The 14,819-nt window shown below is 41.7% G+C and overlaps 1 protein-coding gene across 1 annotated transcript in view; it reads right to left on the minus strand.

Annotated features, from left to right (window-relative positions):
* Positions 1–14,625, minus strand: part of LOC139721055 (endophilin-A2-like) — a 58,581-nt gene extending 43,956 nt beyond the window's left edge. The window contains exon 1 of the mRNA XM_071632385.1: positions 14,334–14,625. Coding sequence (XP_071488486.1) covers positions 14,334–14,378 — 45 coding nt within the window. The 5' untranslated portion in view covers positions 14,379–14,625. The remainder of the gene's footprint in view (positions 1–14,333) is intronic.
* Between the last annotated feature and the right edge of the window lie 194 nt (positions 14,626–14,819).

The raw sequence follows: 14,819 nt of genomic DNA on the forward strand, positions 1-14,819 counted from the left end.
AGGCTTCGGGCAACGTTTGGTTCTGCCAATAGTCCCTTTCTGCTCAAATTGATGACTGAATGTGACTAGGTCGAGAGGACCGTGGGAGAGCTACATACACTGAATACTACGGCCAGCACATGCGCACACAAACATCTTATCCATTCATGGATTTGAAATTTGTGCACATGTGATGTATGCGCATGCGCTGGCCGTAGTATTCAGTGTATGTAGCCCTCCAAAGGTCCTCTCGACCGAGTCACATTCAGTCAGATGGAATCAATTTGAACAGAAAGGGATTATTGGTAGAACCAAACGTTGCCCGAAGCCTGTTTTCAATACTTCAATTTAATTGGTAAGTCTTCAAATTGAAGAAATTTTTGGATTTTAAGTTGATTTTTACCCGCGATACTAAATCTGTCATGATCCTTTTTATCCCCATTACGCTATGCGTATGGGGCTGCTGGTCGCAGTTAGCTATGCGTACACATGTTTTGTATGGGGCTGCACGCTGCTGGTCGCAGTTATCATGCAATAATGGTTTCGTACAATACGTGTACTACCTCGCCGTCGAACGGCGGCTTTGGGGAGAGTAAGTCTCACAGTGTTAGTTATACACTACATATGAAAGGTACTTTAACCTGAAACACAAACTAAGACAAGGAAATTCAGGGAAACTTTTGAGGTACCAAAACTTTATATTATCTTTAATGCTGTTTTTTCATCAAGTCATGGGATAAAACTATTTTGAAAGTAATCAGAAAAAGATCTGAGCTGTGGTTCTACAAAATTGTATTTCCCTCGTACTACGCGCAAGATTACGCGCCAGCAGAAAGAAGAGGAGCAAATTATCCATATTCCCCGCTTTGGCAAATGCCTATGGGATTTGCGTATTAAAAATGAGGGGAATATAGCATCCGGGCACTTGAGCTCTCATTCAGTGAGGAAAATTTACTGTTGATGACGGTTTCTCGCGGAGAGGTTTCGTGACAAAGGGTAAATTCCCATAGGTTAACACGTAAAACTAAGTAAGGACGATCGCTGTTACTGTGTGAGCTGGCTGTTTCCACGCGCCGCATACCCGAGTTTCGCGACGGAGGGCAAATTCCCATAGGTTAAGACGTAAAAACAGAGGATGATCCCTGTGCCTGTGTAGGTTAGCTGTTATACGCGCGCCGCGTACCTGAGCTGTGTATAGGGATGCAGCGTGCAGTGTGGTGTAGAGCTTCAGCTAGCGCCGAGTGAAATACTAGTACAGTGAATTGGAAAGTTGTATAAAAGTTATATTGTAATGATTTATTTTACCGCTCGAGGTGCCTGAAATGGGTAATAATAATGATATGGACTGCCAACTTTCGGGGGATACGACATTAATAGCCCTCACTAGAATTGTATTGCCCTCGTCTTCGACTCAGGCAATACAGTTCTAGTTCAGGCAATAAATGTCATATCCCCCTCGAGGCCAGTCCATATCATATTAAAGTAAACTTGAGTTAAGCTTGAATGAATCACATCAAAGAATACTACACTGTACAGTATCGCAAGGATCAAAATTCAAGCAACTGCAGGGTTGACTTTATTTCATATACCGTAATGTGATATTTTAATCATGGACACTTCCTAGGATGCCCCATCTTTAGTGCACCATCAAATTTAGTAGTATCACAGGTATCACAAGTCACAGTAGAAAAAAAACCCTAGAATCTTACAAAATAATGGGAAAAATGATGTTGTAAATGAGAAGAATCTGAAATTTAGGGTATGAGGAGTGCCTTTGTCATCCCCCTTCCCCGCCCCTTGCTGGGTCTACCCCACAAACGTGATTCATTTTGGGAGGCAGAACTCTGCATAGTACAATGTTAATTGCCACAATAAAAAAATATTGAAAATGTGCAGGACTGAAGACTCAGAACAAAATTTATGTCATTCCCCATTCTGTTCCCCAATGATAATTGTTTACATTACCAAATCTTGTACTGCAAACCCATAACTTCATCAGTACTATCTAAAAGAGAAAAGGAAGAGCATTTCCTATAACATATTTGCTACACAGTGAGCATTAGTTCCTCCATGGACTCTTTTTAAAATCAAAGACCATGGATTAAGCCATTCACAGAGTTCACAGCCATAACATTGAAGTACAAACTCGTGTTCATGTAATTCTTTGCAGCCCCTCTGCATAGCATGAAAAGTGCATTTGTACAATGCTCGGTTTATAGACAATTCAATTCAGCTCCATATTGCGCATACCATGTTGCTACTTTAACTCATTTGTCACTGAAAGAGCATTCAAGTTGATCGTGATTAAGCCTGATGGCATGACGAAATGCAAGAAAAATATGTTGATGTTGGGTATTACTGCAGACCTGTTCATTACACAGTTGTCAGAATTTGCCCCACACTCACATGGTGTTTCAGGTATAGGGGATGCACATTACTTGCTTAGTGAGCTCTCTCCTCACTCTTGCAATATTGCATACACTGTGCAGTGTATGCACCAAAACTGTGCTTTTAAAACCAGGCACAGATTACACCTTACAATTGTAAATGTAACCACAAACTTTACAGCATCACAAACATTAAATGTAGCAAAATTGGAAGGGCCTTATCACTGCAATATCAGGTCCCTGATTACACAACGGCTTTATAAACAACTGCAGAGTGCAGATTCCCTGTTACAGGTTGCTCTATGTACAGCACTACAGTATACACAAGCACTACATGTACTCTTTCACAACTACATCACGAAATCAAAATTGACAAAGTATCAATACAATATATCTTCAAAATTTTGGTCAACATTGTGATTTGACTTTAGCACATGTACATGTACTGTACATGTTCATTCAAACTGGACAAGTCATCCCATGAATACCTTGCTAAATCTGAGATTGGGTTTGCAAGTGAACAAAAATCCCAACAAAATACATGTGTACAAAGTAGTCTAAAGAGAATTCTCTCTTTCAAGACACAGGTCCCGGGGGGGGGGGGGGGGGGGGGGGAATAAACCAACAAACAAACCATTACTCAAACAGTAGGTTATAACTGTTATCATAACAGAAACTTTAAACATTTGAATGTTTTCTTTCATGTCTATGAGGTATGCTGTGCTCTTTGAATTTTGTCCTAGTAGCAACCTCTCCATAATCAATCAAGCATCAGTAATTGATTCCATCAGATCAGGGCACCTCCCTGATTAGATAGATATGGTGTGCTATAATGTATCTACAAAATTGTACCTAGTGTTTTCTTCACTATACCACTTTGACGATTGTGGGTACATCAAACTTGGAGAGAAAAAAAAATCTTTACAACAACTTATTATACCCTATAAAGCACACTGAGATACAACGTCAGTTGTTCTTTCAAAGAATAATATTTGTGAAGTGTAAATACACCCTGTATCTCTCAAAATGGACACAATTTTATAAGAAAGCAAAAAAACACATGCAGCAATTACACTGTAATGCACTTTGCTTTCATCCTCTCAAATCAAATTTTGCCCTGCAAAAAATATTAAACACACGCTTGTAAACTATAACAGTATGATAAGCAAATGTTTTACCTACCTGGTTTGCCTTGCTGAATTGCTTTCTCATACTGTGTCTAGGTAAGTATCCCGTACAGAGACTATAGATGTAAAAAAATATCGTTTCGGGGGTTTGTTTCCACATTAACTTTCCTACGAAGCTGGTCTCTGCAAGATCCAAGAAATCTTGGTGCTACAAACTTGCACAGGTCCTAGTAGAGTCAATCAAACATGTCCATAATGCAGAGTGCATATCATATGCATGACCTTCATTTCTGTAATGGCTGTGGTTGTGTACAACATCAGCCATCCTGCAGCAGAGGGGGGAAAGACCAAATTAGAGGAAACCCCTTCTCTAAGCCGCTCCGCAGCAGCTGATTGGCTAGCCACACTTTCTTGGCTCCTTCTACAAACTGAATGACTCACAGGATGCAGCAGATATGTACTTCAAAATACTTTCAAATATAATGATTTGTGGAAAGTGTGGCTTGGAATTTTACGAGTAGATGTAAATTCTGTCACCTCATTACATGTACCGTACAATGTACTTCAAGGCAGCCATTCACATAGCTATTACACAGATACATGAAGACACTTTAATACCAGTGATGCTTTTTATAAACTAATGCTGTATGAAGATATCAAACGTAGACAAGCAAAAAAAAAAAAAAGATTAGGAAATTATGAACACGAAAATGCAGAGAAGAACAAGGAAATGGTTTGCTTCATATGCATCTAATTTCTTCTTATCACTTCAAGAATTTTTGTCTAGTTTTCATCTAGTTACTTCTTAACTTCCCATTATTAGTCCCACTATTCAAAAATCCTCTTTGAATGAACAGCCTGAAAGTGAAACCCCAGCAAACTACCAGTACACTGCTGTAGTGTTACCGTAACAACAAAATGCAGAGCTTGAGTGATAAAGAATAAACTTGTATGCAGTTCATTTCTCACTCTCTGTACATGGGTAGTAACAATTAATTCTGAACATGTCAGACAAATGAAAGAGACTGCTGAATCATCAATCTTTACTCTGTCTACAAAACACTTTATCATAATGTCAGTGAAAAATCTTTTATCTGCAATATTTACATAAGGGTGAATGATGACCACACATTTTGTAACTAGTACACCACTTTCTGGTGCTACAGAAGCTTGCATCATCTATAATCATTGCTGTTGTTCTTGTTGCATCCACCCATACAGGTACAACATAACTGCACTGGTATGACTTTGAAAACACTTGGTATGTTGATAATATTCTCTCGTTTGAGGTCTCTTCTTCTGCAGGAAAAATGTTTGAATGTTTTATGACCATATCAAGAGGTAACCACAGGTGAAAATGACTTGCTGTCAAGACAGTGTTACAGGCTTAAGGTCAGGGGTCAAGATTAAAGATTAGAAATCTACACTGTAAGGAATACTGCTAGACTTATTTAATACTGTATGCCAAATATTTTGGGAGGATTTTATTTTCACAAATTTCCTGAGTCGGGTGCTATTTGCGAATTTGAAAACATGTGAAAATATTAACTCTGATTCTGAAACGATGTGACAAGTACGCATACTTTTCTCAATTCAGTGCTGTAGTCCACAATCGCGAATCTAACCACGAGCAAAATTGTCGGGAGTCCTGATCCGCAAAAAGTAGACTCGCTAAATATGTGGCATCACACAGTAATGTATAATCTGCCTTATGGATATCAACATGAGAAAGTTCTTACATAATACAATGTACAATGTAATATGATTTAAGATTTTAATAGAATTGATGAAAATCCAAAGTCTACAGGTATCAAAATTTTCTACCTAAAATGTTTTTTGTGGGTTTTTTTTTTTCAGGGGGAAAAAAACAGATGTTGATCAAAATTCGGGAATTACAATGAATTTGGCTCTAGCAATTTATGGGTATGCTGTGGGCATGGATATATGCCCTGGAAACGCAGGCATGTACAGTACACGTAGCTCCTCTGGCAAAGGTCATCTTTTTGATAGACACAGGCCAGGTGGAGAATATGAAATGTGAACAGATAACAGGTCAAGATGGATGGGATGGAATGATGGAGGGACCAAGGAGAGGCATAGAAAATATTTACATCACCAGTAATGACTTTCAAACCTCTCTGAGTGTCACCTGTATTGTACTTTGTATCTCCAGTGAATGATGTTTTCAGCTGAAGAATCATGGAAGATATTTTGAAGGCCCTGAGTACTATAGGATGCCCCCTCAATAAAGAAAAAGAAAAAAAAAGTGTAGTTGTTATCTCTACATAACATAATACCTGTTTCAAGTACAGTACTGAGTAACAGAAAATCACAGCAATTTGTGCAATATTTATAAAACAAGCTGTGAGTAAAAATGAAAGTTCGAAAATATTCTGCAATGTACAATTTCAAATATGAAGGATCACATTTAAATTTCTTTTCATAGATCAAATTCAAGGAAAGTGCTGCGCCATTTTAAGCAGCATGTGTGGCTGTATGTGAAGTAATGGTTTAGGATCATAGAATGAACAATGGATATCACATGTACATTTGTACATTGTATGGTAGAAAAATTTAAAGACCTGTACCATGGTACCTATTTTGATATCCCTATAATACAAAATTGTATGCACTGGACTTGTACTGTCACTGCCTGGTAATTTGTATACCATACTATATTTTATCTCCTATGGCGACCAAGGATGACATCTACTAGCGCTTTGTATTCAGTGGAAAAGGTGCTCTTTATTATATTAAAGCTACTATATTGTATAACCTCTATGTTTACCACAAAGATGAGTCACAGAGTTGACATTACACAAGTTTGCAGGAATAATTTCATTATGTTAATCTCATCAAAATTTGGCTATAAAAAAAGACAAGATTTCAGCAAAAGTAATAAAGCCATTGTGTATATGGGGAATATCAAGAGTTAAAATCTACAACTACACATCTATGTGTGCATTGTACATCACATGACGTAAAGCATTAAAAACACAGCAAGGAGTTGGGAAAGTAATTTGGCCATTATCAAATGACTCTTGCATCACAGACATTATAATAATGCATAACACATGTAAACCTTCGTACTGGAAATCAAGATCAAGAATACAATGTATGCAAAGTATACTGTATGTACACGTTGTAACCCCATTTTCAGCTTCCATGAGAAACAAACCATGATCACAAATGAAATTTTAGGGAGAATCTATGGGTACATATACCCTGAGAGTGAATTGTAGCAAAACTCTGCATATATGTGTAAATAATGTTCAAAAAAAAAAAAAAGACCCCACAAAAATAACCCCCCCCCTCCCCCCCCCCCAAAAAAAAAACAACAAACAAACAATTGGTGCACAGAAAATTGACACTTTTTAACTCACATTTCAAGTATAGGCAACCACTGTAAAAGTATACACTTTTGTAGGATATCGAATTAGTTTGTTTCGCTGGGCTAATTTGAGAAAACTTCCTATGGGCTATACATTACCTCTGTGGACTTTTTTTGCAGGAAATATAGGAGGGTACATGTACAATTGTATCTCCCCAAACATTCTAGTAGAGATATTTCAGTTTTCAGTTTTTACTATGTCTATGATAAGATTTACTTTGACCAGTGGCATCACTGCTACCACGGTAACTTCAATACACATTTCGAATGAGTGAAGTTGCAATATTCAATGTACATGTAGGCTTACAAGTAGATCTATGTACAATGTACATTGTACAATAATAGGTCCTAAATTAAACGCAAGTAAATTTTGAAATAAGGTCTTACATTACAACAACACCGTTTTGCTAGTAGGCCTAAGACCATTTTTAGGTCTGACTACCAAGTTAATTAAAATCAAATTTGATTTAGATCCTAAATTCTAATTTCTAATTCAAAATCCATGCACAAAGTAGATCTAAATGTTGTACTGTAAGTTTATGGTCTAAATTTGAATTTTACTCACACCAAGTCAAATTTTTTTTAAAACTTGAGGGTTAACGGCCCTGTCTCTGAACAGTGTATTATAGATATAGATCTTGGGCCAAGGTACACTGTCTGTACCCTATAGACCAATTCGGGTTCGTTGAGGGCAGCAGACAATTTGTGGCACTGGGCGCAGCCATGAGCTCATTTTGAGGTGTCTTAGCTGACCCTCTCCCCCACCCCCGGGCAACATGTTTATCACACACTTGTAACAAAGGTTCGCGCACTAAGCAAGCGTTCGTGCACTCATTACGAGACGCCTATTGGCTAAAACAACCATGCATTAGTTTTTCATTCCGCGTGCGGAAGGGGGTGGAGGAGAAGGGAGGGGGGGTCGACTGAGACACCACGTAATGGCGCTGCCCATGCCAAAAATACACATAGCGCGTCACAGAATCGGTCTATAACATAAACATTTAGTTAGGAACAGTGCTGCGTAATTTACAGAGACTGTTCTACAACTTCTAGATCTATATCACATGGTGCTCACATTCAGCAGTAACGCAAACCCAAATATTGTACTGCCACTAGACTCTATAAGTTACAAATTTTTATAATAGAATCTACATTTTAACACCAATCTTCAAGAAAGAGGATAAAGCTGATCCATCTATTTACTGATCAGTCAGTCTTACTGCTTTTTGCAGCAAAATAATGGAACACATCATTGTTTCATAAACACTAACATAATGCATCATCTGGACACAAGCAAGATACTGAACAAACACCAACATGGATTCAGGAAAAGCATTCACATGAAATACAATTGATCTCTACTATAGAGTACAGGACCACAGCAGAGGAAGTAGACCACTGGAAGCAGGTCGACTTAGACTTCCAAAAGGCATTTGACAAGTTTCCCTATGAGAAGAGAGCACTATCACACATGCAAAATACAAACAAACAAAAACAACAACAACAAAAAAAATCAAATATCAGCATTCACTAAATGCCAACACACTGGCACAGACAAAAAGCACTTAGTAGAATCTATCACACATAATTAATATTTGGGTGTGTTTAGTCTGTGTGGACATATTATCACTGTCTAATCAGATTTGTCATGGAATAAGCATGTAGACAGAACTTATACACAAGCCAACAGGACCGTAGGATTCCTGAGGCAAAATTTACACGACTGCACCAAAAAACCAAGGACATGACCTACATTGTACGTAAAAGACTCTGGTATGAATTATCACTCAACTATGCACGCATGGCGTATGTACAGTTGTAGGTCCACTGCTCAACAGTTTGGGACCCCAACACTCACACTCAGATTTTGAGACAGACTGAGAGTCAGACTGGAACATGTCATAGTGGCTGTTCAAAAGTACAGAGCGGCGATTCTGCTACCCACAGTAGGCCCTACTGGTCACTAGGACCCCGTTTACAGTGCGGGGCTGGGCCGAGCCGCGGCCGAGCCCAGCCTCAATTGCGAGACCGGGCCCCGCAATTTTGCCCGTTTACACTGCCGGGCTCGGCCGCGCTTTTGATTCAAACCTTTCGATATTTTGTCGTAGTGGCGCTCTGCTTGTAAACAAATGCAATTTGGTATTGTCTGGTTTTCAGACCCTTTGTCAAATGAATTCCGTGGCGACGAAGTCGCCGTTCGGGCAAAGGCCTTTGCGGAAGGAAAGAATCCTTTGCAGGACAAAACCACCTTAAACTATACCAGTTTTCGACGTTGAGGGGGTTAATATCCTGAATAGCGAAGGATACAGGCAGAGGGTTCGGAAGCCAGACTAAAATTGGCCGCGCAATTGGCAGCGCATTTGGCCCAGTTTGCGTTTACACCAAGAAAAGGCCGGGCTCAGCCGAGACCACCTCCAGAGCGAGGCCAAATGCGAGGCCAATTTTGGCCTCGCATTTTGCAAAATATGCAAAATACAAACAAACGGCCGAGACCACCTCCAGAGCGAGGCCAAATGCGAGGCCAATTTTGGCCTCGCATTTGGCCTTTTGCGCGTTTACACTGAAGCGGGGCTGGGCACGGCCTGCTGAGCCGCGGCCGAGCCTTGCACTGTAAACGGGGTCTTAGTAGTAGCATAGCACTAGCATCACCAATATGAAACGTGAGCTGGGAAATACTGCAACACCCAAGCAGGGTAGGACTAAGAATGTACGTAGGATGCATCAGCTGCCACATTACGTGAGGCGCGTGGTTTGTGGGTCGCGGTCGCCTATATCCATTGTATTGTAATATCCAAGACAAGTACAAAAAGCCCTGCCTCTGGTCAGAAGGGTTCTCCGGAGGTCGCCTTCCACAAGTGTCATCCCAACAATCGCCACAAAGACAACAAAAACTGCTACAACTTCGTACAAGTAAATTGACTAATTCATACCATGGCAAGGGCTATCACACTAACGTTAGACTCCAGCAGAGTGGAAAACACTGCCATCACTGTCAGCAGTCACTTCTACACTACTCTGACACTAGTCTAGTCACCAACATTTCAAACAAGGATTCTTTCAAAACAGCAGCTGCAGCAAGCAAAGCAACTATTCTCACTTCTCTCTCCGCACTACCACCAACATCTTGGCCCCTGCCCTGGCCTGCATAGGGATGTCATCATCAGACAGTATCATCCTACAATTTAAGCTTAGTAAAAAGTCTAGATTATACAACACCTAAGAATGATGTCGAATTGTGATTGGCCAAGAACATGTCACATGACATTCAATAGAAAATACCTATCAAACTCATTGAGAGTGACAGCCATACAATAGGCCCTGGCATGGGCCTATTGCACGGCTCGAAGGTACTATAGCAAGGCTTCGCGGGGGGCTACTAATGCATGGCCGCTCACAGAGTTCTGTGGCTCACAAAAAAGCGCCAGCAAACTACATTGTACGTGCTGGCCGGCTGCGCTGCGCTGCCGGTAAGTCTCACAGGAACAGGCGCAGCGGAGTACTGCAACGTTAACGTGTACGCGCAGCTACTTTACCTAGCGAGTTGCATGTATTGCGGCCTTTAATACCTACTGCTGTGTTTTTACTTTTGACTCTGATCTGCTACGTGGACCACAGTGATCCCAAAATCAAGACCTCATTTCGAGTTGAGAAACCGTAATTTGATTATTTTTCTGTGTTTTTATACAAAATCATTTCGGAAATAGACAAAGTCTAGACCTACTACTAGATCTACCGACATCTCAGATCGGCCTATTAGTCAGGCCTAACTCGATCTAACGTTAGCGTAGAATGGGTATAGACCCTGCGGAGTTTGTGATTCCTGTGACTGTGTGGTCGAATCATGACGAGTGTTTGAAAGCAGAACACAGGGTGGTTTACAATTCTCTGCCTAATTGTAACATTTATTTTTGGGCCTTCCTGAGTTGGCGGTCACTAATTTAGTACTGTGATTGTGGACAAGGTGTTGTATAAAACGAATAATTTATGATTTTGTTCGTGCATTGCAGTCCGGGAAACCCGCTCATGAGGACCGCTCCCGCGTACGAGGACTGCCCCGCCTCGTGAGGACCGCCCCCACGCCTCATGAGGACCGCCCCCACGCCTCATGAGGCCCGGGGGGGAATGCCTCATGAGGCCCCCTATTCACTTCTTATTCATCTCACATCTGACGTATAAATTGTCGCAACTTTGCACGGTGATTTTTTGTTACACACACATGTCCACTATCCATGATGAAAAGAAGAAAAAATCCTTAGATCTGTTTTTTTTTTTCAAAAATCGAGTTTTAATCAACCGATACAGAGCGCCCATCAAAAAACAGCTGCAGCAGTTGAACCCAACCAAAGCTAGTGGTCCAGATGAATTACCACCCAAGCTCCTCAAACTGATAGCTAGTGAGATAGCTCCTGCACTCTCATTCCTGTTCCAACAAAGTTACAACACTGGACAGATGCCTTCACAATGGAAAACAGCACTTATCTCTCCAATACACAAGTCCGGGGACAAAAGTGAGCTGTCAAATTACCGGCCCATATCACTTACCTGCATCTCCTGCAAGGTTATGGAGCACATCATCCTTAGTCATGTCTCCAAACACCTGGCTTCAAACAGGATCCTCACTGATGCTCAACATGGCTTCAGACAGGGTCTCTCAACAACTACGCAACTGTCACTGGCAGTGGATGACTGGTCCTCAGCTCTCCAACATCGGAGCCAAGTTGATGCTGTATTCCTTGACTTCCAGAAGGCCTTTGACAGGGTGCCACATCAACGCCTTCAGATCAAGCTCCAGTTCTATGGTATCTCTGGAGATACGCTCAACTGGATCATGTCTTTTCTCGCAGACAGACAGCAGGCCGTGGTTGTCGATGGAACTCAGTCTTCCTGGAGGAATGTGTCATCTGGAGTGCCGCAAGGCTCTGTTATTGGTCCCACCCTCTTTCTCATCTTCATAAATGATATCACTGATCAAGTCCAGTCCAAAATCCGTCCATTTGCAGATGACTGTGTTGTATACAGAGACATTGCAACAGGGTTAGATCACCAAATCTTGCAGCATGATCTCACCCAGCTGTCTACCTGGTCATCTGTCTGGCAAATGAGCTTCAATGTAAAGAAATGCGGTGTTCTGTCGATCACTCGCAAACGTTCCCCAAGCATCTTTAACTACAGTCTACACAACGATGTAATACCAAGGCCCACTGAGTACAAATACCTAGGAGTTACGGTTACACCAGATCTGAGATGGAATACGCACTGTCAGAATACCAGACACAAAGCAAGCCGTACTCTCGGTCTTATCCGGCGAACACTGTCACCTTGTTCTATGGAGGTCAAGACCAGAGCTTATGCTGCGTTAATCCGCCCACAACTGGAATACGCAGCTGAAGCATGGAATCCACACACTGTTACAGCCATAAATGCACTTGAACTAGTCCAGAAAGCAGCGGCCCGTTTCGTGCATGGGGACTATAGAAGAACAACATCTTCCTCAGCCCTAGTTTCTGCCCTAGGCTGGCACACCCTTAGGTACATAACCGTCGACTTCTAGCACAGTGTGTCCTATTCCATAAAATTCATTATCAACTGGTTTGCATCCCACACCCACAAGTCATCACACCTGCAACTTTATATTGGAAGACATGACCACCAACTCAAGTACACAGTACCCACAGCAACCATCGACCCCTACAAGTTTTCACTATTTCCAAGAGCAACAAGACTGTGGAACAGTTTGCCAGGCGCAGCTGTTCAACTCACCAACCCAACAGAATTCAGAGAGGCTGCACTCCAACATATCATCATAATGCAGCCTTCTTCTGGTTCCAGTGTCCTGTAAGGAGCCAACCTTATTTTTACTTGCACGGGTTCAACCACTTTTATTGTAAATATGTGGGTTATGATTGTGGCACCTCTGCACCCTTGTTGACACACGGCAGGGATTGTTCATCCCGGTATAGCTTCAACGGAGCTGCAGTTTTGGGATTATTTCAACAAGTAACAAGTAACAAGCGTGTTCGCACAATGCAAGACTGCCACACCTAGCGGCCTGATCCGACTAGTCGGATCAGGCCGCTAGGCCGCTAGGATTTTTTCTTCTTTTCATCATGGATAGTGGACATGTGTGTGTAACAAAAAATCACCGTGCAAAGTTGCGACAATTTATACGTCAGATGTGAGATGAATAGAAGTGAAAGGGGGCCTCATCAGGCGTTCCCCCCCCCCCCCCCCCGGGCCTCATGAGGCGTGGGGGCGGTCCTCATGAGGCATGGGGGCGGTCCTCATGAGGCGGGGCAGTCCTCGTACGCGGGAGCGGTCCTCATGAGCGGGTTTCCTGGACTGATTGGGGCACGTAATACCGCACTCGGCGCGAGATTCGCCACTGGTCTATTCAACACGGCGCTACGTGCCTTGTTGAATAGACCAGTGGCTTATCTCACGCCTCGTGCGATATTCGTGCCCTATATGCACTCACAACTCATAAATTATTCGTATACTATAAGACTCTACAGCAGAGAGCCCTTCCCACGCACAGGAATAGAGCCAGCACCGCAGCAGAGGGCTATCAACCTTTGAGAACCAAGGATCCAGGTAATCATCCCTGGTACCTGGTATTAAAGGTGCATGGTCCCCGTGTTTTAGTCAAATGCGTACGCGGGTGCACGGCGCAAGTTTCCTATAGAGACCTACGCTATCGACTTCTTTTGGCGCTTACGCTTTGGCCCACTTTCCCGAGTCCGAAGAAGTCCGATTCACTGTAGTCAGTGGTCCGATCACAGTTCGGCTCATGATTCGGCTGAGAGGGATGACAGATTTAGCAAACTTCTTTTGTGATGTCATAATAACAAGCACATATGCACGCACCCTTGCATTACAACAGACTGCGCGATGCGCAGAGAAGACAACAAAGGCAACGTTACTTAGCAACACCTACGCACTTTACTCTTGATGACAGCTCTACTTCGGTAATCTTCGGCAGTATCATCAACAGCGCCATCTACACTACCGGGACTATGCCCCTTTCGAAGTGGTAATGAATGTGTATCTACTATCCTACTCCAAGTAAGATTAATAATAATAATAATAATAATAATAATAATAATAATAATAAGAAGAAGAAGAAGAAGAAGAAGAAGAAGAAGAAGAAGAAGAAGAAGAAGAAGAAGAAGAAGAAAAAGAAGAAGAAGAAGAAGAAACCTAGTGTAGATCTAGCAGTAGTAAACTTAGTAGTAATCTAGTGAGTAGTGTTCTACTCCATCATGTCCATTCTAATTTAGATATTATAAGCTAGATCTCTAACGTTAGACTATGTCGTGTACGTCATGGAAACTGACAATCACACAATGTCAATGACATGGAGAGTAAACTGACGACATGCGACACTAAATTTACCTGTTAATTCCATGATTCAGGATCTAGGAATTTAAAATGTTCAATCTAAATACTTACCTGATTTGCTTTGTTAAGCTGTTTTTTAAATCCGGCAAACGACATACTGGCAGCTCTCTATGGAAACAGAAAAATGACGTAGTACAGTCCAAAGAATCGGGCGTAGACCTCGTTACCAATGTTTACTAATTCACTTCAGCATAGGTGGGACTACATACAAAGAGTTCATACGATCCAACACCGGCGATATTGCTATGGCATAGGGGTACCGGGTAGTGACTGCACTTCGCACTGTGCATTCATGCACTGCTGTTTCTAGTTCCGTGTGGCTGCACTGCACTGCCTGTGTGATGCTGGCGCTCTATGTACGTGTACGTGTGTATGCTGTGTGTGTAATGTGATGAGCGAGCTGTAGCTGTGTCGACAAAATTTCTCCTCGATAGAAGACGATAGTCCGTGATTATCGATAGATGTATAGTGTGTTATCGGAAATCTTATATTCCATAAAACCCTTTTCAATTGGTCAAAAAGAAATGACCATTCTTC

The sequence above is a fragment of the Diadema antillarum genome, unplaced genomic scaffold, assembly GCF_040938485.1.
Source record: "Diadema antillarum isolate AM-2024a unplaced genomic scaffold, OU_Dant_1.0 scf00000137, whole genome shotgun sequence".
NCBI classification, from domain to species: Eukaryota; Metazoa; Echinodermata; class Echinoidea; order Diadematoida; family Diadematidae; genus Diadema; species Diadema antillarum.